The sequence below is a fragment of the Callorhinus ursinus genome, unplaced genomic scaffold, assembly GCF_003265705.2.
Source record: "Callorhinus ursinus isolate GAN/ISIS: 27379988/994484 unplaced genomic scaffold, GSC_fseal_2.0 scaffold7, whole genome shotgun sequence".
Classification (NCBI taxonomy): domain Eukaryota; kingdom Metazoa; phylum Chordata; class Mammalia; order Carnivora; family Otariidae; genus Callorhinus; species Callorhinus ursinus.
Window position 1 is genome coordinate 50,703,992 of NW_027397069.1, and position 21,538 is coordinate 50,725,529.

Genomic DNA, 21,538 nt, shown 5'->3' on the forward strand with positions numbered 1-21,538 from the left:
GAGGTATTGAGAAGGGCTGTGGTAGGTCTAAGCAACAACTTTCTAGCCAGTAAAAAGTTGTTTCCAACCCAGTCAGCCTTCCTCTTCTAGGCATTTTGGACTACTGTTTGTTGGAGGAGAGGGTCAGGACAGGAGACAGGCGAAAAAGGAACTTAGCTTTCATATGTACCAGGTATTTTATACAAAGCAAATCTGTGAAGAAGATACTAAATATCTATATTTTTTCCAGATGATGAAATTGAGGCTTAGGGAGGTTATCTTAAGCCTCAAGTATGGAACAGTGTTTCAAATTTAGGTCTGTTTGGCTACACAGCTTGTGCCAAGAATAGGAAATGTCTTTTTTCCAGCTTAGATCTCTTTCATGAGTTATCTCCCTGAGGAATAGAGGTGATGTGGGGACTTCATTCATTTCTTTCTTTGAGAGAGAAAAAGCACAAATGAGAGGGAGAGGGAGAAGCAGACTCCCTGCAGAGCAGGGAGCCCAATGTGGGGCTCAACCCCAGGACCCCGAGATCATGACATGAGCCGAAAGCAGATGCTTAACCGACTGAGCCACCCAAGCACCCCTGGGAACTTCATTTTTGTGACCTTGGATCTTGTCAGTTCCATGTGGTGATGATCTTCAAGAAAACGTGGGAGTAAAAACTGTGTGTCACAGATTGGGCTTCTTGGGAAGCAGATTTTGAGATGATTAGGTTTACCAGGGAATGCTCTTGGGATCATCACCTGTGGAAGGAAGAAGACTTAAACAGGACTGGTAAGAGGGTATGATGCAGTTTCAAGGAAGGCTGAGGATGTTTCCACAGGGAGTCTTACAGGTGTCCTGATTTGGGGTGAGGTATACCCTATGTTGACCAATCATTGCATGTTGTTTGTCCCAGGAAGAGTGTGATCTTGGCTAGAGGAAGGAAGAAAGAAAAAGAAATGAAGCCCCCACATCACCTCTCTTCAGTGAAGCCAATGCCAAAAAGGGGCTAACAGCTAGGGCTCTCTGTGGCCACACTCCCAGCAGCTGGGAGAATAAGACTTTCAGTCCTAAAGGGGGAAATGGGTGTCATATCAACAGTGTCCATTACAGTCCCTTAATTTGCTTGTATTCTGGGAGAAACAGGGTTTGGAGACTAGTAGTTGAGGAACTAGATATTCGCTGAAGCAAAGTTGGCAAAGAAGCTCGGGAATAACTGTCTATACATATGACCATAGCACCTTGGCTTCAAAGTCATGGTTGACCTTACTGCTCTGCCTGCCATGAGTGAACGGGTACGTGGGTTGATTCATCCCACAAGTTTTCAGTGATTGCCAGTCATTGTGCCAGGCTCTGAGTATGTTATGGTGAGCAGAAACAGACATGGCCCGTGCTCTGTGAACTAGGATTTATAGTCTACTGCAGGAGACAGACAGCCATCAAATATTAGTCCTAATGAAAGCAGTTACAGACTTATCTGTCTGGACATGGAAGCCAGGAATACTGTTCTGTGAGTGTGGATAATAAACTTGATCTAGTCTAGGGGGTCAAGGGAAGTTTCCCTGAGAAAGTAATGCTTAAGTGAGTCATTTTCTCTTACTGTCTTCAGAAATCTGAGAAAACATCTCCTGTTGTACCTATTATCTTGTCTCCATCTGATTTTCTTTAATGAATGTGGAGAGGGCGGAAACAACATATATCTCATAAGTGATATGTTGACATGAATGTTTTGGGAAAATTTACTAAGAGTAGAATTCAGGTATTCTTATAAAAAAGTATGTGAGGAGATGATATGTTAATTAGCTTGACTGTAGTAACCATTTCAATATATCAGATCATCATGTTGTATATTTTAAATATATACAATTTTATTAAAAAAAGAAAATGTTTTAATTAAAAATATCAGCCATTCAAAATAGTATTTTGGAGGCTTGGGACCATATATGCTATGAGTTTTTCTTCCTCATCTCCCTCCCTTTTTTTAGACTTAATGCTAATGGGCTGGAACTTCTGGGAAGCTCATTTCCATAAGCTCTTGGTGTAGAGAGTTATACGTATATGATTGACATACTATCCTCAATGTATTCAGTTTTTCATTGAAAGAGTATAGTATTTTGGCAGCCTTTTGAATTAAATAAGCTGGTAGGCTTCCCTGGGAACATATGACTTTATTATAATGATGATAATGCAGTGTGAGTTCCAAACTTATCTTTATCAGTTGACTTCTGCAGCATAATCTTTTTTGTAAGTTGTCAGTTGCTTGTAGTAGGTACAATTTATTGTAGTGAATTTGATTCTTAAATTTGTTTTAGTGTATGATACAGACTTCACTTAGAACTTCTGGTTGTTTGGTGGCTAAAATTGTAGTCTCCAGCAGTTTGATCAGAGACTCTTCTGACTTGGCTAATGTAGTGAAGAAGTGTGGTCTCCTCAAGAGTTCCAGTGCTCCAAAATATTCTTGTCTCTCGTTTATCTTAATAGCATCTCCAGGAACCAGCAATAAGTGGATGGAGGCAGACTGGAAAATAATGCTATCCATTATTGGCATTTTCCTCCTTCCCCCTTATTTTAAGGTAGATCTCTGAAATAAAGTTTCTCTCTGAGAATGCAGTGAGGTTTATTAAAATTAAATTCTGTATCTCAGATATATCCCAATAATGTCATCATTGTTATTACATTAACATTAGCTAATGTTTCCTCAGTATCCAGTCATTAAAATAACTTCCTGCTATGTGCTAGGCTATTCTAGATGCTAGGGATATGGCAGTAAACAAAACAGACAAAATATCTGCCTCCTGCAGATTACATTCTTAACGGGGAAGGAGAATAGACAGTAAATGAACACCTATATAGCCCATGATAAGTGCTCTGAAGAAAAATGAATAAGGTAAAATGTATAGTAAGTATCTGGGGATACTGTTGTAAATAGGGTGGGGGAAGGGCCTCACTGATAAGGTGGTCTATGGTCAGAGACCTGAAGGATATTATGGGGGCATGCCCTCCACATATCTGGGGGGAAGAGTACTCCAGACAGAAGTAACAGCATTTCAAAGGCCCTCAGATACGAGGTGCTGGGAACGTTCACAGAACAGTGTGGTTAGAGTCAAGTGAGAGAGAGAAAGTAGTAGGAGATGAGGCCATGGGCTACCAGGGGGCTGAAACACGTCAGACATCATAGGATTTTTACTCTGAGTGACATGGGAAGGGAGTAGCCCTAGAGCAGCAACATGGCATGGTGATTATGGAGCTAGACTGCCTAGATTAGAATCCTGGCTTCACCACTAGTAATGTGAGACCTTAGGCAAATAACTTTTTGGTCTTATTTTTTAATCTGCAAAAATGGAATGATGATAATAGGGGTGCCTGGGTGGCTGGTCAGTTGAGCATCTGGCTTTTAGTTTCAGCTCAGCTTATGAACTCCCTGTTGTGGGATCCAGCCCTGCGTCAGGCTCTGTGCACAGTGCGGTGTCTGTTTCAGATTCTCTTTCCCTCTCACTCTCTTCTCTCAAATAAGTAAAATCTCTAAAAAACTGGGATAATAATAGAGGTTTTTTTTTTAAGATTTTATTTATTTGTCAGAGAGAGAGAGACAGCAGAGCAGCAAACAGGGAGAAGCCGACTCCCTGCTGAGCAGAGAGCCTGATGCGGGACTCGATCCCAGGACCATGGAATCACGACCTGAGCTGAAGGCAGACACTTAACCAACTGAGCCACCCAGATGTCCCAGTAATAGAGTTTTTATGAGGATTAAGTGAAGTAACTTTTGTAAAGTGATTAGAAAAGTACCTGGCTTGTAGTAAGCACTATGTAGATGTCTATTAAATAGGCTTTGAGCAGAATAGGATTATTTGACTTATGTTTTAAGATGATGACTCTGGCTGCTATATTAAGAATCAACTAGACATGGACAAGAGTGGAAGTTAAGAAATCCAAAGGCTATCAGAATTATAAAAGGATGATGGTGGCTTGGACTAGGATGGTAACTTTGGAATTGGTGAGAAGGGGCTGGAGTCCTGATATAATTTGAAGATGTTGCTCACAGGATATATCAGTCGGTTGGATGTGGAATGTGAGATAAAAGTAGCTATTCAGGGTAACTGCACAAAGTTTCAGACTGAGTACCTGGAAGAATGGAGTTGACTTTTACTGAGGTATGGAAAATTGCAGGAGGAGCACGTTATGAGGGAGAAATTAAGAGTTCTGGTATGGATATTTTAAGTTTGAAATGTCTACGGAATTTTCAGATGGAGAGCTTGAGTAGGCAATTGGATATATAAGTTGGAACTTGAGGGGAGAGCCTGGACTTGCTCTAAATTTGGGAATTGTTATTATACAGATGGTATTTAAAGTCTTGAGCCTGGATGAGATTACATAAGATTGATTGCAGGTAGAGAAGAGAAGAGGTCTGAGGACTGAAACCAGAACACTACAGGTGAGAGGCTGGGAAGACAAGAATCTAGATGTGTGGGGACCAAAAAGGAGAGTCCAGAGAAGTATGAGGAAAATCAAGAGAGATTGTGGTGACTTAAAGCCAAGTGAAGAAAGTGTTTGAAGAAGGAGGAAACAGTTCTCAAATATTGTTGATAGGTATTAAAGATGAGGACTATACATTGACTTGGCAATGTGGAGATATTTGGTAACTAGGGTCGTCACTTTCCGTGCAGTGGTAGAGAGGAAGTCCTGTCTAGAGTAAAAAGAAAAAAAATATGGCAGAGGAGGAATTAGTCAGCCAGCAGGGACAACTCTTTCAAAAAGCTATGCTGAAAAGAGAGGTGGAAAATGGGACAGTGTGTGGAGAATTATAGACTCTGCTCTTACTAGGTGTGTGATCTTGAGCAAATTTGCTAATTTCCCCATGCCTCAGTTTCCTCATTTGCAAAATGGAGGAAATAACAGGATTATGTGAAGATTAAGTGGTTAATATATTTAAAACATTTAGAAGAGTGCTTGTCATTTAATGTATCAGTTATCTGTTGCTATATTACCACAGACTTAGAAGCTTAAAACAACATACATTTATTATTTCATGGTTTCTGTGGATCAGGAGCCCTGGCATGGCTTAATTGGGTCTCCTGCTTCAGAGCCTTTCACAGGTTACAATCAAGATGTCAGCCAGGGCTGAATTCTCATCTGAAGTCATGACCAGGGAAGATTGTTTCCAAGCATGTGTGGTTGGCAGAATTCAGTTCCTCGGGGTTATTGGACCCAGGGCCTAGGTTTCCTACCTGCCTGCTAACCGGAGCCTGTCCTTAGTTTCTTGCCACCTGGGCCTCCCCAACATGGCAGCTTACTTCATCAAAGTGAGCAGACTGAAAAAACGAGAGAAGCAAGATAGAAGTCACCATCTTATGTAACCTAATCACGGAAGTAACATCCCATATGGAGAAAAAGGAACTCTCTTACGCTGTTGGTGGTAATGCAAACCGGGCAGCCACTTGGAAAACAGCATGGAGGTTCCTCAAAAAGTTAAAAATAGAACTACCTGATGAGCCAGCAATCACACTACTGGTATTTACCCAAACAATGCAAAAACACTAATTCAGAGGGGTATATGCACCCCTATGTTTATAGTAGCGTTATTTATAATAACTAAGATATGGAAGCAGCCCAAGTGCCTACTGATTGATGAATGGATAAAGAAGATGAGGTACACACATGCGCACATGTGGGCACACACGCAGTGGAATGTTATTCAGCCACAAAAAAGAATGAAGTCTTGCCATTTGCAACGACATGGATAGAGCTAGAGGGTGTTATGCTAAGTGAAATATGTCAGAGAAAGACGAATACCACACAATATGAGTCATATGTGGAATTTAAAAAACAAAACAAATGAGCACAGGTGGGGGAAGAGAGATAAACCAAGAAACAGACTCTTAACTACAGAGAACAAACTCATGGTTTCCAGAGGGGAGGTGAATGGGGGGATAAGTGAAATAGGTGATGGGGATTAAGGAGTGCACTTGTGATGAGCACTGGGTAATGAAAATAAAAACTTAAAAAAAAGAGAAAGAAAATGGGTGCCTGGCTGGCTCAGTCGGTAGAGCAGTTGACTCTTGATCTCAGGGTTGTGAGTTCAAGCCCTATGTTGGGTGTGGAACCCACTTAAAAAAAAAGACCTGGACAAATTTTATAGCCAAAAAATATAAATAAATAAAAGAATCCTAGCCAAAAGGGAAGGGGAGTAACATCCCATCACCTTTGCCATGTTGTATTGATGAGAAGCAAGTCACAGATCCCCTTCTCACTCAAGGAGAGGCGATTACACAAGGGTGTGAATATCAGGAGGTGAGAATCATTGGGGGCCATCTTAAAAGTGTTCTGCCACATGTAGTAAGCACTCTAGTGTTAGCAGTTATCATCATGGTCATCATTCTGATGGGGGGATGACTAAGTAGAGAGGAGAGAGGAGAAAAATGGTAGAATTGAAGGAAAGATGTCCTTGATTAGACTACAGGGGAAGAAATTAAGTGCACAGTGGAGAGATTGACCATTGTTCAAAGAGGAAGTCAGAGTGAAAGGCCTTAGCTGTGGCTGCATGGTAGCTGTAGAGGTTCTCTTTTGATCCTTTCCCTAGTTTGAAGAGAAGTCAGGGTAGCACCACCGAAGGAGAAGGGAGGGAGAGGTGCTGTTGGCTTGAGAAGTGAAGAGAACTTGTGACTCAGCTGTAGCGGGGGAATGAATTGACCAGGGAGATGGAGTTCAATTGCCAAGCATCTTGTGAAGGGCTTACTTGATGTTGGTAGCCATATATTTCAAGTGAGACTAGTTAGCATCCCTGTGAATTTTTCTCCAGCTGCTCAGGTCCAGTGTGGAGAAGTAACAAAATGAAATCAAACTAATTAATTAAGTAGCAGTAGAGATGGGCTTTAATCGGGATTAAGGTTCTGCCAGGCCAGCATGATGAAGGAGGTAGGGGCAAGGGAATGATTGTGAAGACAGGACATACACAGCTTGGGAAAAGGGCAGAGATGTTAAGAGTCAGTGATTTGAAGGGGTGGAAAAAACTGTTGAAGTACTGAGGAGAGAGCCAGGAAGTTAGTGGTTAGTGTGATTGCTTGAAATACAAAATTATGGAAGGGATACCCTTACTGAAAGGGAGAAAGTCTTAATGGGTCTATATATGTAAAGGACTCATTTGAACCAGTAACTTGGAATGTGATGAAGAAAAGACACCATCTTTCTCCTATGGGCTTTATTAGGGAATATGACTAGTGTTCAATAATTTTGGTGTAAAGAATGCATATGTAATTGAAGAAATACCATTAGAATTTTTTTAAACCTTTAGTTCGTGAATTTTTACTATAGCTAAACAAAGCAATGCCACTTGATAATCAAGTGGTTCTTTTTTGCAAATGAAATCTTGGTAAATAGAATGTTTTTTTTCTTTACAGCTTTGGAAGCTCTCAGTTCTACACTCATGTTCATGTTATTCCAAGATTGCTGAGGGAAATAGTAGTGACACCTGACATTCATTGAGTACTTGCCTTATGTGAGGTATTATGCTTCATGCTTTATCTGTGGTATCTCATTCCTCACAATAGGCTAACCTTGAAGGTGTGTGCTGATTCCACAGTTCATACTGCCTCTTAGAAGAAATAGTAGTGATTCAGCATATATTCTCTTTTGGGAATTAAAACCCTTCTGACTATATGTATCTAGTTACCCACACTGACTGGGTTTGAATCCTGGCTCCATCATTTACAAATTTATAATCTTGGCTAAATTATATAATCCCCGGGTATCCCAGATTCATAATTTGTAAAATGAGGGTAATTAACAGTACCTACCTCATAGAGACGTGAGGATTAAATGTGTAAATATATGGAAACTGCTTATAACAGTGTCAGGAAAGTAGTATTATATAAATGTTAGCTGTGATATTTAATCATTTATTTCAGCAGACCCTTTATCATTGGTCAGAGTTATCTTACAATAAAATTTAACTTTTGAAATCATCTTAAACTTGGTGGTATCTCTAAATAATATGTTAGAATATTATACTCCTGAGAAAACTTTTCTGGTAGCCTTTCTGATGTCTGAACTTTCATTGGACTTATTTGGGAACATAACACTTTGTTTTGTTAAGATATTTGACACGTGTTAGTTATTGTGTCACCAGCTTGATTGACTTTAAGCTCTTTGAAATTTATTTATTTATTTATTTATTTTGTAAAGATTTTATTTATTTATTTGACAGAGAGAGACACAGCAAGAGAGGGAACACAAGCAGGGGGAATGGGAGAGGGAGAAGCAGGCTTCCCGCTGAACAGGGAGCCCGATGCGGGGCTCGATTGCAGGACCCTGAGATCATGACTTGAGCCGAAGGCAGATGCTCAGCGACTAAGCCACCCAAGCGCCCCTAGTTCTTTGAAATTTAAAATGTTTTCTTGTATCCCTTATAGTGCAAAATGTATAATGGGAGCGTGATACTTAATGATTAGTTACTATAGGCAGAAAGTAAAATAGAAGCAGTATATGATTTTATGTTCAGGAAGTTAGCATCTAAAACATAGTCTTACTAGTGTTTTATTTATTTTTTTAGGTTCCTAAATATTTGTCACAGCAATGGGCTAAAGCCCCTGGAAGAGGTGAAGTTGGGAAGCTGCGGATTGCCAAGTAAGTTATTTCTATATTTTTGACATCTTAAAAAGCTGTTTTTTGAACATTTTATAAGTGCTTTAAAATGTAATAACAATTCTTTTTCAGATAGAAAATGTACCTGGAAAATGAGAAGTAATGAGCAAATCAAGACTTGTCAAGAGATGGTTAGGTGCGCTCTAAGGAGTTATGTGTGCTCATGGGTATTTCTGCATACGCATATAGATCCCTCTGCAGGCACACACACAGCCCCCTCTGTAGTGATAGGTGTAAATATAAAGTCAGATTTATTGGCAAAACTTATTGGCCATGAAGCAACAGAATATGTAGTTTCCTCATCCCTCCATTGTCTCCACATCTTCTGAGGCGGTATGCTGGGTTGGTTATGCATCCCATTAATTGCTTTGGTAGAAAGATTTTGCCATTGTGCCACCATGTCTGTCTGTAGGGGGCATTGGAAAAGTGTAAGGAACACCTGGTAAGCAGTGTAATGGTGTAGTTTCCTGGTTGAAGAAATGGTCTTGTTAGAAAGGGAAGCCTCCAGAGCTCAGTTGGTATCAGCCAGAAGCCTTGCATTCCACTCTGTCCATTCATTCATTTTTTTGTTTTTGTTTTTTAAGATTTTATTTAATTGTTTGACAGAGACACAGCAAGAGAGGGAACACAAGCAGGGAGAATGGGGGAGGAGAAACAGGCTTCCCGCCAAGCAGGGAGCCCAATGTGGTCATGGACCCTGGGACCATGACCCGAGCGGAAGGCAGACGCTTAATGACTGAGCCACCCAGGCGTCCCTGTCCATTCATTCTTAACCCAACTCTAATCAGATTTTCATACCTGCTACTCCATTGAAAATAGCTTTAGTTTTGTCATCACTGTCTTTATCAGTTAGCTTTTGCTTCATAACAAATCACTCCAAAATTTAGTGGCTTAGAACAAGAACCATTTTATTTGCTTATTTTTCTTTGGGGCAGTTCTATTTGGGGCTGATCTGGCTGGTCTTCCTGGCTAGAATAGCCTCACTCATGTATCTAGTAGTTGGCTTGCTATCAGCTGGGGCAGTGGCCACGTGTGTAGTTTTTTTTTTTTTAAGATTTTTTATTTATTTGACACAGAGAGAGAGAGTACAAACGGAGAGTGGCAGGCAGAGGCAGAGAGAGAGAAGCAGGCTCCCCACTGAGCGGGGAGCCCGATGTGGGGCTCAATCCCAGGACCCTGAGATCATGACCTGAGCTGAAGGCAGACGCTTAACTGACTGAGCCACTAGGTCCCGTCATGTGTATTTCATCTCCAGCGTGCTCATTCACATGATGGTGAAAGTGTTTGCATCATGGTTGCCAAAGTCCTACTGAGGATGCAACTCACATAGCCAAGCCCAGATTCAAGTGGCGTGCAATAGACTCCACTCTTGGTGGGAGTCACTGCAAAGGATTTATAGTCCTTTTTTGCAGTCATTCATTTCTGTCCTTAAACCCTTTTTTTTTTTTTCATTTCACTTCTGGGACCCCACTCTATTGATTATCTTCCCTAGCAGACTGTGCCTTCTCAGTCTGTTGCTGGTTCCTTCTCATCTTCTCAGTCTGTACATGTTATTTGACCCTAAGGTATTTCTAGTTCTTTTTTTTTTTAAGATTTTATTTATTTATTTGACAGAGAGAGAGAGACAGTGAGAGCGGGAACACAAGCAGGGGGAGTGGGAGAGGGAGAAGCAGGCTCCCTGTCGAGCAAGGAGCCCGATGCGGGACTCGATCCCAGGACCCTGGGATCGTGACCCGAGCCGAAGGCAGACACTTAACGACTGAGCCACCCAGGCGCCCTTTGCTCTTTTTCTTACTTACCTTTGTTCTGACTTACCTACATTTTGTTTTAACAAGGTATTGACTGGAAACAGGCATGCTTTTATATCCAAAATTCTAAAGTTAGATAGGGGCAAGTAATATCTTACTTTCTCAAGAAATGACTACACAATTAATAGCGGAACCAGGCTTGAGTTCAGGCCTTTGAATGGTAAGAAAACTCCAGTAGGTTTCCATTCCAGCTCTGTCACTTATGATCAGTGAGACTTTGTATAGGTCACTTCATCTTTTGAGTTTAGATTCCTTATCCCTAAAGTTGCCTGTTTTGCAGGCCTTTTTTTTTTTTTAGTCCCATATACTCTTTTTTTTTATGTTATGTTAATCACCATACATTACATCATTAGTTTTTGATGTAGTGTTCCATGATTCATTGTTTGTGCATAACACACAAGGCTCCACGCAGAATGTGCCCTCTTTAATACCCATCACCAGGCTAACCCATCCTCCCCCCCCCTCCCCTCTAGAACCCTCAGTTTGTTTTTCAGAGTCCATTGTCTCTCATGGTTCATCTCCCCTTCCAATTTCCCCCCCTTCATTCTTCCCGTCCTTGCAGGCATTTTTTATAAATCCTGTGACATAATACAGAAATGGTTGTCATTTATTTGTATATTTAACTTTATAAAATGAACCTGTTTCTGGAAAATTGTAGATAAATCACATTTTTTTGTGAGTTGTACTTTTATTGAAAGAAAAATTGAATGCACACTTTTGCATACTTTTAATTGAAATCTGTGATCTTTTTTCTTTAACACGGAGTCCTTTGTAATGTAGATAATTACCTATTTTTTCTGTTTTGGACTTATAATTGGTTTTACTGAAAATGGGAGCCACTATCAAGATAAAATCTCAGCAATCTATGTCACTGAAGAAAGGCAGACTATAGGAAAAATGCATTTAAGTGATGAACCATGTGGTTTTATGTAATAACTAGACTAGAGCTCCAGACCTGGGGTCTAGTCCTAAGGGTCTCTTGAAAGTTGTTTGGCCTTAGCTTTCTTGTTTGTAAAATGTGGGTAATAATGCCTCACAACCCATAGAGTATTTATGAGACAAAGGAAATAGCTTAGGATTTATTAAAATGCTTTGTAGGGGTGCCTGGGTGGCTCAGTCATTAAGCATCTGCCTTCCGCTCAGGTCATGATCCCAGGATCCTGGGATCGGGCCCCGCATTGGGCTCCCTGCTTGGCAGGAAGCCTGCTTCTCCCTCTCCCACTCCCCCTGCTTTTGTTCCCTCTCTCGCTGTCTCTCTCTCTGTCAAATAAACAAATCTTAAACACTGAGGTTCAGGGAAACCTCTGCAAGCCCTTTGATCCCTGAAGTAGAATAAAGACAGCATACTAAATAAGCAGCGGTGGGTGTGCCACAGTTTTTCTTTATCATCCTTTGCTGGATAGAAAATTTCAAGCCCTTTTTTTTCCTTATTTAAAGCAGATGGTTTACATGGTTGCATCTAATATTGGGTGGCCATCCCCCCAGGTTTGCCTGAACAGTCCCAGTTTACATGTTTCCCCGTGCAGTTATTATTAGTATCCCCTCTTTCACTCTCTAGAGTATCCTGATCATGACAGTAAGCTGTTTGCATTTAATGTTGTCAGGTGTGCATGTATTTTTTATGTTAGATAAAAGATCTAGCAGATTTTCTACCTAACATGATACCTAGTCTTGTCTTACAGATCTAGATCCTTTTAATGATAACAGATTCATAATAATTAGCGCCCTAAGATTGCTATGGAAATGCTTAAAAACAACTTGTTCCATAGTAGGTCTCCTGGCTGTCTATTTTTTTGTGCTATTAATTCATTTAGTTTTCATTCCCTTTTTTTTTTTTAAGCTTATTTATTTTACTAATAGCTACACCCAACATGGAGCTGGAACTCACAACCCCAAGATCAAGTTGCATGCTCTTCTGATGGAGCCAGCCAGGGACCCCATTTTTCATTCCTTTTACTGAATTACTAAATTCACTGTTAAGCAAGTGTGGGATGATGAGGAATGGCTTCTCAGTGCATGTGACAGGTTATCAAGATTTTAGTTGATTTCAAGCTAAATATGAGTCATCAGGGTTATGTGGCTATAAACAAAAGACTCCATTAATAGATGTTTGTTGTTTAGAATGAAGTGGGATGATAATCCCACTCTTTTCTTTGCCAGTTAGTGTATGGTGCATACATTATGTTCAGTTCTTAGTGCTGTACTTAAAGACATGGACAAATAAGTTCCTTTAGTAGAGTGAGACTAGGATAATGAGAAAACTAAAAAGCCCAGTGTCTTATGAGGAAATTATGAAGGTACTATGGCTGTTGAGAGAAGATTTAAGGAACACCAGGTGAAACCATCTTCAGATATTTTTAAGGCTAGGAAATACATAATCAACTATTGATTCTTTGAGGCAGATTAACCAGTTTGTGTATTATCTGTGTGGTAAAAAATGTATATTTGGGTAAAACATGAAAACAGCTAAGGTTTTTAAAAGCTAGTGTGGCCTACTGTTATGAGTATGGACTCAGGAGTCATTCACCTCTGGACTTGTCCAGACCTTTGTCACTTACTATCTATGTGATTTTAGATGTTACTTCCCCTCTCTGTTTCTTCATCTATTAATAGTAATAATACTAATAAAAGGAGGTGGGTTTAATGCATATAAAATGGCCAGTAGTGTTCACCTACAGTCATGCCACATACTACACAGTATAGACCATTGGCCCAGCATTGTGTTTGATGTGGTTTGGGCATGGGCCTCCCTTCCCTGGCACATCTCCCAAAGATAAGCAGCAGCAGCTTGCTGTGCAGGTGGCCCAAAGCTTGGAAGATCTATGTGGTGTGGTGGTTCATTCTGGCAGAGACAGGGCTGTGGAGTAGAGGAATTGAGAGAGGCAGAGGAAGGGGAGAAAACATGCAGCTGGGAGTGCAGCTTTCCCCAAATTTGGTTCTGTTTACACCTGAAAAAAGACTCTAGCCTTTTTTAACAGCTGGTTTTGTGCCATTTTTCTTAGGCAGCTTATGTGATGTTTCTAAACCATTGTACTTGGATTATTTTTATCCCTTTGGACATCTAATGGGTACTGCATTTTAGTTAGCTTATAGTTTTGCTTTAGGTTGTTTCAGTTTTTTGGGTTTTTTTCCCCCCACACTCCCCTAGGTTGTGTAAGTTTTAAAACCAGCCTTCTGGGGCACTTGGGTGGCTCAGTCGATTATCTCAGGGGTCCTGGGTTTGAGCCCCGTGTCGGGCTCCCTGCTCAGCAAGGAGTCTGCTTCTCCCTCTTCCTCTGTTCCTTGCCCCTGCTCATGCCCTCTCTCTCTCTCTCCTTTCTCTCAAATAAATAAATAAAATCTTAAAAAAAAAACCCAAAACAAAAAAACAACCTTTCTGCATCATCACCATCCTGCCTCAGAAAACTTCAGTTTTTGAAATGCTTTATATATGCTATATTTTACTGACAGTCATGCAGTCTGTACTAGTAAGGCTTTTCTCAGAGACTTAATATCTAGCTTTATTTCTAAACACATGTAACATTCAAGGTCATAATAAATGTGCAAACAAAAAGATACAATTTTTCTGTTATAAAGTTGACTAAATTTAGAACAATCTTATACTGATGAGTTTAAGTCAGCACAAACTTTGTGAAGACCAGCCTGGCAACATATATATGCGTACATATATACATTACACAGTCACATGTACTCACACACACATTACTGCTCAGAACAAAATAGAATAATAATCCCATTGTTTTCTCTGCCAGTTAGCTCACAATGTAGTTTGTTCAGTTCTTGGTGCTGCCCTTATAGAAAGACACAGACAAACTCATCCAGCAGAGTGGGAGTGGGATAATGAGAAGGCTAGAAATATTAATAATAACATATTCATGTTCTTGACCCAGCACTTCCATGGAACTTAACTCATGGAAGTAATAAGTTAGTGATGCAAAGATTGAGGATATTCATTTCAGCATTGATATAGAGCAAAATTAGTAATAATTTCAGATCTTTAGTAAGGGAATAATGAAGTAACCTGGGCACATTTTGAAATTATTTAATACTTTTATTTTAAAACACTCTCAAGCTACAGAAGAGTTAGAAGAACAGTATAAAGGGCTTTTTTTTTTTCTTTTTTACTACAAAAAGGATATTCTCCTACATAATCAGAGCACATCCCTCCAAATCAGTGGATTAACATAAAATAGTACTACCTAATCCTTAGACTATATTCAAGGTTTGGCAGTTGTCACATAACTGTTTTATAGCAAAAGGATCCAGTATACAATCTTGAATTGTATTCTGTTGTCAGGTCTCTTAGTTTCCTTAAATCTAGAACATTTGGAAGTCTTTCCTTGACTTGTATACTGTGTAAGTATCAACACTCTCCATTATTTTATGGAAATTTGAGTTTGATGTTTCTTCATGATTAGAATAGAGTTATGCATCTTTGGCAAGAATATCAATGAAGGTGAAGCTGGGTTCCTACTGTATTCTAGTAAGGTTTGCATCTTTTCATTTTGTCCCATTACTGGTGGTAACTTTGATTACTTGATTAAGGAGAGTCTTCTATGCTTTTTCACTGTAAATTTACTCTTTTCTTCTTTGTAATTAATAAGTATTCTGTCAGGCAGTACTTTGAGACTGTGTAAATATTCCATTCCTTGGGGGCACCTAAGTGGCTCAGATGTAAAGCATCTGCCTTTGGCTCAGGTCATGATCCCAGAGTCCTGGGATCGGGCCCCACATCAGGCTCCCTGCTCCACGGGAGGCTTGCTTCTCCCTCTCCCACTCCTCCTGCTTGTGTTCCCTCTCTCACTGTGTCTCTCTCTGTCAAATAAATAAAATATTAAAAAAATATATATTCCAGGGGCGCCTGGGTGGCTCAGTTGGTTAAGCGACTGCCTTCGGCTCAGGTCATGATCCTGGAGTCCCGGGATCGAGTCCCACATCGGGCTCCCTGCTCAGCGGGGAGTCTGCTTCTCCCTCTGACCCTCTTCCCTCTCGTGCTCTCTATCTCTCATTCTCTCTCTCAAATAAATAAATAAAATCTTTAAAAAAAAATATATATATATATATATATTCCATTCCTCATCAAATTTTCCACTTTATTATTTTTGTTAGTATGAATTCACGGATTCCAGTTTTAGTTAATGGGTCACAATTTGTTACTATCATCATTTATTCTGATGTTCAAATTGTCCAAAATATAGACATTGGAACCTTCTCCTAAGCTGGTTCCCCTGCCCCTTTTTTTCTTTATTGTGGTAAAAACACGTATAAAATTTACCATCTTAACCCTTTTCTCAGTGTACAGTTCAGTAGTGTAAGTCCTGTGGCCTTCTGACCTGTCTTTGCCATTCTTTGAGCACTTGCTTTTTGTCATAGAAAAAAGGTTTAGACTCATCTTGTATATTTCTTTCTGAGCCTGAAGTTACGCATTTTTCTATGGATCCGACTTCTTTCTAGAGGAGAATAATATTTAGAAACTAAGATCTGGATACCACAAGTGCTCATTGTTGCTCCCAGACCCTTTCCAGGGGCAGAGTTAGGGAGTATATGTATACATACACATTTACATCTATATTAATTTGTATATTTATATATTTTGAAAATAATAAATTTACACCAACATCCAATTCTAGTCCAACACCCCTGAATGTTTCCAGTTTTCTCCCTTTTTAATGTTTGGACCTCTTTTCTGAAAGTGAAGAACCTGGTTCCTGTTATATTTAATATACACTTATTTGTTCGGGCCTCTGTTCTTATTTGGTTAGACCCCCCTCTTCCCCACAAGTGTATGAACACCCTCCTCACCTGGCTTGGGCTATAGCAGCCCCCATTAGGCTGCTGCCTTTTGCAGTCCTCCACAGGGATGCTCTCCTCAGCACATTCAGATTGTCATCCCCTCCAGTCCTCATACGCATGCCTACTTACCCCTCTAGGACTCCCAACAGCATGCTTCAGGTTTTCTTCCCATGTGGATGTCCTGACCCTGCTCGTTCTAACACAGTTCTTGTTGAGCCATTCCTTTGTGGGGATGCCCTCCTTACCCTCCTGGGCTCAGACACCTTGCCCCAGGCTACCCCTTCTGCCCCAGGTACTTGCTTTCCATGCCATTTGGGCTGTGCTTACCTTACTCGACCCATTCTGCAGATACCTACCTTGCTTGCCTTCACCTAATGATTTTTGAGCTGAATTGTTCAAAAAGCGGATGAATGAGTAGGAATTAAAAACAAAACACAAACAAATCCAGGGATGCCTGGCTGGCTCAGATGGAAGAACATGTGACTTTTGATCTCAGGGGTTGTGAGTTCTAGCCCCACATTGGGTATAAAAGTACTTAAATAAAACTTAAGAAAAAAAAATGACACTTGAAGTAATAAGCACTGGGTATTGTATGCAACTGATGAATCAGTGAATTCTATCTCTGAAACTAATAATACAGTGTATGTTAATTAAATTGAATTTAAATAAAAAATTAAAAAAAAATCCTGGAACACAGTTAAAAGACTTCATATTATTTGGTTGATTTTCTTACCTTGGAAAAAGAGGTGTTTTATTGGTGATCAGTGATTAGTGAAAAGTCTCCTGCCATTGGTGTCAAATCTAAAGTATTTAAAAATAACAAAAAGGAAAGACAAATGATTAATTTTTTAAAAAGGCAAGAGGAATGGGCTGGAGTCTAAAGAAATAGCTGTGGGGTATTGAGAAATGGACCCAGAGTAATGAAGGAGAAACTAACGGCACAGCCTTATGAGGCATTCAGTGAAAGGATGAGCTACATGTTTGCTTCATTCATTTCTGAAGATATTACTGTGTTTTACAATAGTTGATGTTTATAATTTTAACCACAGGTCATCATGGAGAGGATGTATTTTATTGGTAATATTGAACAACAAAAAGTCATGTATACTTAATACATTTTTATACACCAAACAAAAGAATATGTAATCCTTTTAAAATAAGTCTTAAGTGTTCAAGGACTAGTTTTTATTCTGGAAAATGAACTCATCCAGAGTTTGTCAATCTCATCATTCCAGCTAAGATGATGTTATAAATAAATACATGAAAATAAAGTTGTCATCCCCTCCTGTGTTCCCTAATTGCATCTGGGTGATTTTCAAGTCCCCCAGACTGGAAATGTCAGCATGATCTTTAAACAGTCCTTTCCCCCTTGCTGCCTCCTTGCAGTCATTTCCGCTTCTGTCCGTTCTGACAGCTCAGATACCCTGCCACACAGTCCTCCTTCCATTCTACCAGTACCAGGTTCAAGCCTTCATTACTTTTTATGTGGGTTTTTGCATTAGCCTCATTCCAATTCAGTAAATGTTCTGGAAGTACCTTCTCTGCATCTTCGCCTTTGTTTTGACTGCAGCACCTATGTTTGGGGAAAGTTAGCTAAACTAAATGCCTCTAGAAACCAGGTCCAGGAGTGATAGGGAAGGGACTGCGGTGAATTCATTGCCTGACTGTGCATGTCAAAGGGATTGTTGTCATGCTGAATTAGGGGGTAGGGGAGGGCATTGCTGCCAAATCTTCCAGTCTTTTGAGAGAAGCTGGAAATGCATATTTTTATAGGAAATCTTAGAATTTCTTCACTTCTGTTCTAGGTACTTCCCCAACAAAGAGAGAATCAGCATTGCATTTTAATAAGTGAAAGACTGAGAAGTCCTGCCGGGAACAATTCTGTTTAAGATTCTGGACTCCTTAGTCTGGCCTAAGAGGCTCTTTACCACTTGACTCCTGCCTGCCATTCACTGATGTTAGAAAGAATGTGCTAGGGATGCCTGGGTGGCTCAGTCGATTAAGCGTCTGCCTTCAACTCAGGTCATGGTGCCAGAGTCCTGGGATCAAGCCCCACATCACTTTCCTTGCTCAGCAGGGAGCCTGCTTCTCCCTCTGCCTGCCGCTGCTCCCCCTGCTTGTGTGTTCTCTTAACCTGTAATGCCTCCATGTTGTTGACCTCATCCCTCATTCAATTAATCCTTGCTAGCTTTCTCATCTGCATTTTTATGACAGTATGTTGTACCTCTGTCATAAAGTTATCCAGTGTATGTTGTATATGGATTGGATCTTTTTTCGTTAAACTAGGACCTTCTTGAGCATAAAGACCTATGTTCATACTATACCATGCACTTGGCACAAGGCCTAATAGATGTAGACACTTAATGACAGAATGAGTGGTTGAGCCACTGAATGAAGGCAGGTTGGAACTCAGCCTGGTGTTATGGAGAAACATTAGTATTCTAACTGGTCTTCATATCCATTTTATATATATTTTCTGGTGCAAGTTTCTAGGAGCATGTTTTGTACTTTATTTTTTTTCAAATGAGACTTGTGGCTCTCCATTCCTTGAGAATTAGTAAGTCCATGATCTGTACTATGATATTCAAGATACTCCATGGTCTAGCTTCAGTTCTCCTTTCTAGTTATCTCCCACTATTCCTTAGTTTGTATTCTCCCAGCCAAATATGACTACATTTTCATGATCAGACTCCTTGTGACTTTGCTCAGCTGATACTTCTGATATTATATTCCTGTCTCAGCCTGTTGAGATCCCAGTATCCTTCAAGACTTACCTCAGGTTTTCTCTCAACTCTGAAAATGGAAAAAGTGGGGTCCTGTCTGATCCTGGCACATTGGGCTCTTTCTCTCTCTCTTTTTTTTTTAAATATATATATTTATTTATTTGACAGAGACACAGCAAGAGAGGGAACGCAAGCAGGGGGAGTGGGAGAGGGAGAAGCAGGCTCCCCACTGAGCAGGGAGCCCGATGTGGGGCTCGATTCCAGGACCCTGGGATCATGACCTGAGCTGAAGGCAGACGCTTAACGACTGAGCCACCCAGGCGCCTCCCCACTGGGCTCTCTTAATTTAAAATTAGTTAAAATGTATCTCTTATCATTATGGATGTAATTTTTATATCTTCTGGCTGAGGACAGAGATCTTACACTCAGTACTTTGCTTATAGTAGATACGTAATATATTTTTTTTAAATTAGGCTATTGCGTAGCGTGTAGAAATAAAGATAAGAATTGTAATGAGATCATTACTTGGTTAAAATATTAGGCAGGTTGTAATAGTGTTAAGTGATACAAACTCATAATATCGACACATGGGATTAAAGTGACTTTTTTTTTTACTATATGATTTATAAGTAGGTTAGTTGCGGAGAGCCAAGGGTAAATATTAGTTGATCTATGTAAATGTCTTATTTTATGTAAATATGATGTAGTGTTATTTCTTTTAGTTCTTAGTGTACATCTGAAGAAAACATGAAATCTAAATAAAAATTTTTCCTTTCTTTTGTAGGAATCAAGGAAGGACTGAGGTAAGATTATTTCTATGAAAATTTTATTTAAAACGTGAGATTATTTTACTGTGTATTAGTAATAGTAAAGAGAAGGCAGTGTTTGCATTCTGGAAGACTCCACATCAAACTAGTGGCTGATGGTGAGGAGCACATAACAGCATAAATGCCACTTTTGTGTGAATGAATGGACTCCTTTTTAGTTGTTCATTCTTAGCATTTTTCTGCTTTGACCCAAACTATCCCCTCAGTACTGAGGCTTACTGTCGCTTCAGTAATACTTTAATATTATTTCAGTGTGGCAAAGGCATTTGGTCTGGATTTTTCAGGGCTTTAGGTTTTGACCCATTAAGTCCAGGACATAATTGTGGTACCTATCACATGGTAGAGAAATATTTAACAAAGGCTTCATAATCTTTCCTGTGTGGTTGGGAGGTTAGTATTTTATGTTTATAAATCTTTTGATGTAAAATGTGATGTTCCTTTAGGGAGATCTAGTATATAGTAACAATCCTTTTGAAAGAACAACTGCTGGTATGTGTTTTTGTTCTAAACCTCAATGATACGTTATCTTTATAAATATTTAGTTGTGGGGCGCCTGGGTGGCTCAGTCGGTTAGGCGTCTGCCTTCGGCTCAGGTCATGATCCCAGAGTCCTGGGATTGAGCCCTGCATCGGGCTCCCTGCTCCGCGGGAAGCCTGCTTCTCCCTCTTCCACTCCTCCTGCTTGTGTTCCCTCTCTCGCTATGTGTCTCTCTGTCAAATAAGTAAATAAAATCTTTAATAAATAAATATTTAGTTGTATTTGTTAAAATATTCAAAAATGAAACAGCACCATGTACTCTTACAGTAGTCATTAAAACCTAAAAAAAGAAATCTATTTTCTGCTTATGGGAGTGTTTAAGCATTCTTAGTTAATAGCTCACTTTTTCCCCCTTTAAGTACAATTGCTTTCTTTTTTTTAATTTTTTTTAAAGATTTTATTTATTTATTTGAGAGAGAGAATGAGAGAGAGAGAGAGCATGAGGGGGGGGAGGGTCAGAGGGAGAAGCAGACTCCCTGCTTAGCAGGGAGCCCGATGCGGGACTCGATCCTGGGACTCCAGGATCATGACCTGAGCCAAAGGCAGTCGCTTAACCAACTGAGCCACGCAGGCGCCCGTACAATTGCTTTCTTAATACTCTTAAAATACTCACTTATTCAGCAAATACTATTTTCCTTCTATGTGCCAGGCATTTTGCTGTATATTTATTTGTATTTGTTATATATTTAAATATATATTTAAGTATATGTATTCATAAGGATATAAATGTAACAAGACATGATCTCTTGAATTCACAGACCTTAGGGGGAAAAAAATTATTTGTTTTGGAAATAGAATTTCTTCAGCCATAAACCAGAGAAAACATTTGAAAGCTGTCACCTATCTATAATGGTAGATTAGTCCCATTATTCTGACAAATGGGAATATGTTCTCTCTCTTTTTTTAAGATTTATTTTATTTGGGGTCAGGAGGGGCAGAGAGAGTCTTAAGCAGACTCTACGCTGAGTGCAGAGCCTGATGTGGAGCTTGATCTCACAACCCTGAGATCACGACCTGAGCCCAAACCAAGAGTTAGATGCTTAACTGACTCTACCCAGGCGCCCCAGATTCTCCTTTTATGACTAAGTATTAAGGATTTTTTTAAATAAGGTTTTAGATAAATGTTTAATAAAATGTCTAGAAACGAAGATTCACATATTTAAAGAAGTATTTGATTTAATCAGAATTTCTGTGAAAGATACTTTGAATACATAAGTCTGTTGTAATAAGCTCTTGTTAATGTGTCTG

At 39.7% G+C, this 21,538-nt stretch overlaps 1 protein-coding gene across 1 annotated transcript in view; it reads left to right on the forward strand.

Annotated features, from left to right (window-relative positions):
• The window catches only part of GTF2F2 (general transcription factor IIF subunit 2), a 153,254-nt gene that overhangs the window by 3,688 nt on the left and 128,028 nt on the right, over nt 1–21,538 (forward strand). Inside the window, exons 2-3 of the mRNA XM_025875004.2 lie at nt 8,511–8,584; nt 19,711–19,729. Of these exons, the coding sequence (XP_025730789.1) occupies nt 8,511–8,584; nt 19,711–19,729 (93 nt within the window). The remainder of the gene's footprint in view (nt 1–8,510; nt 8,585–19,710; nt 19,730–21,538) is intronic.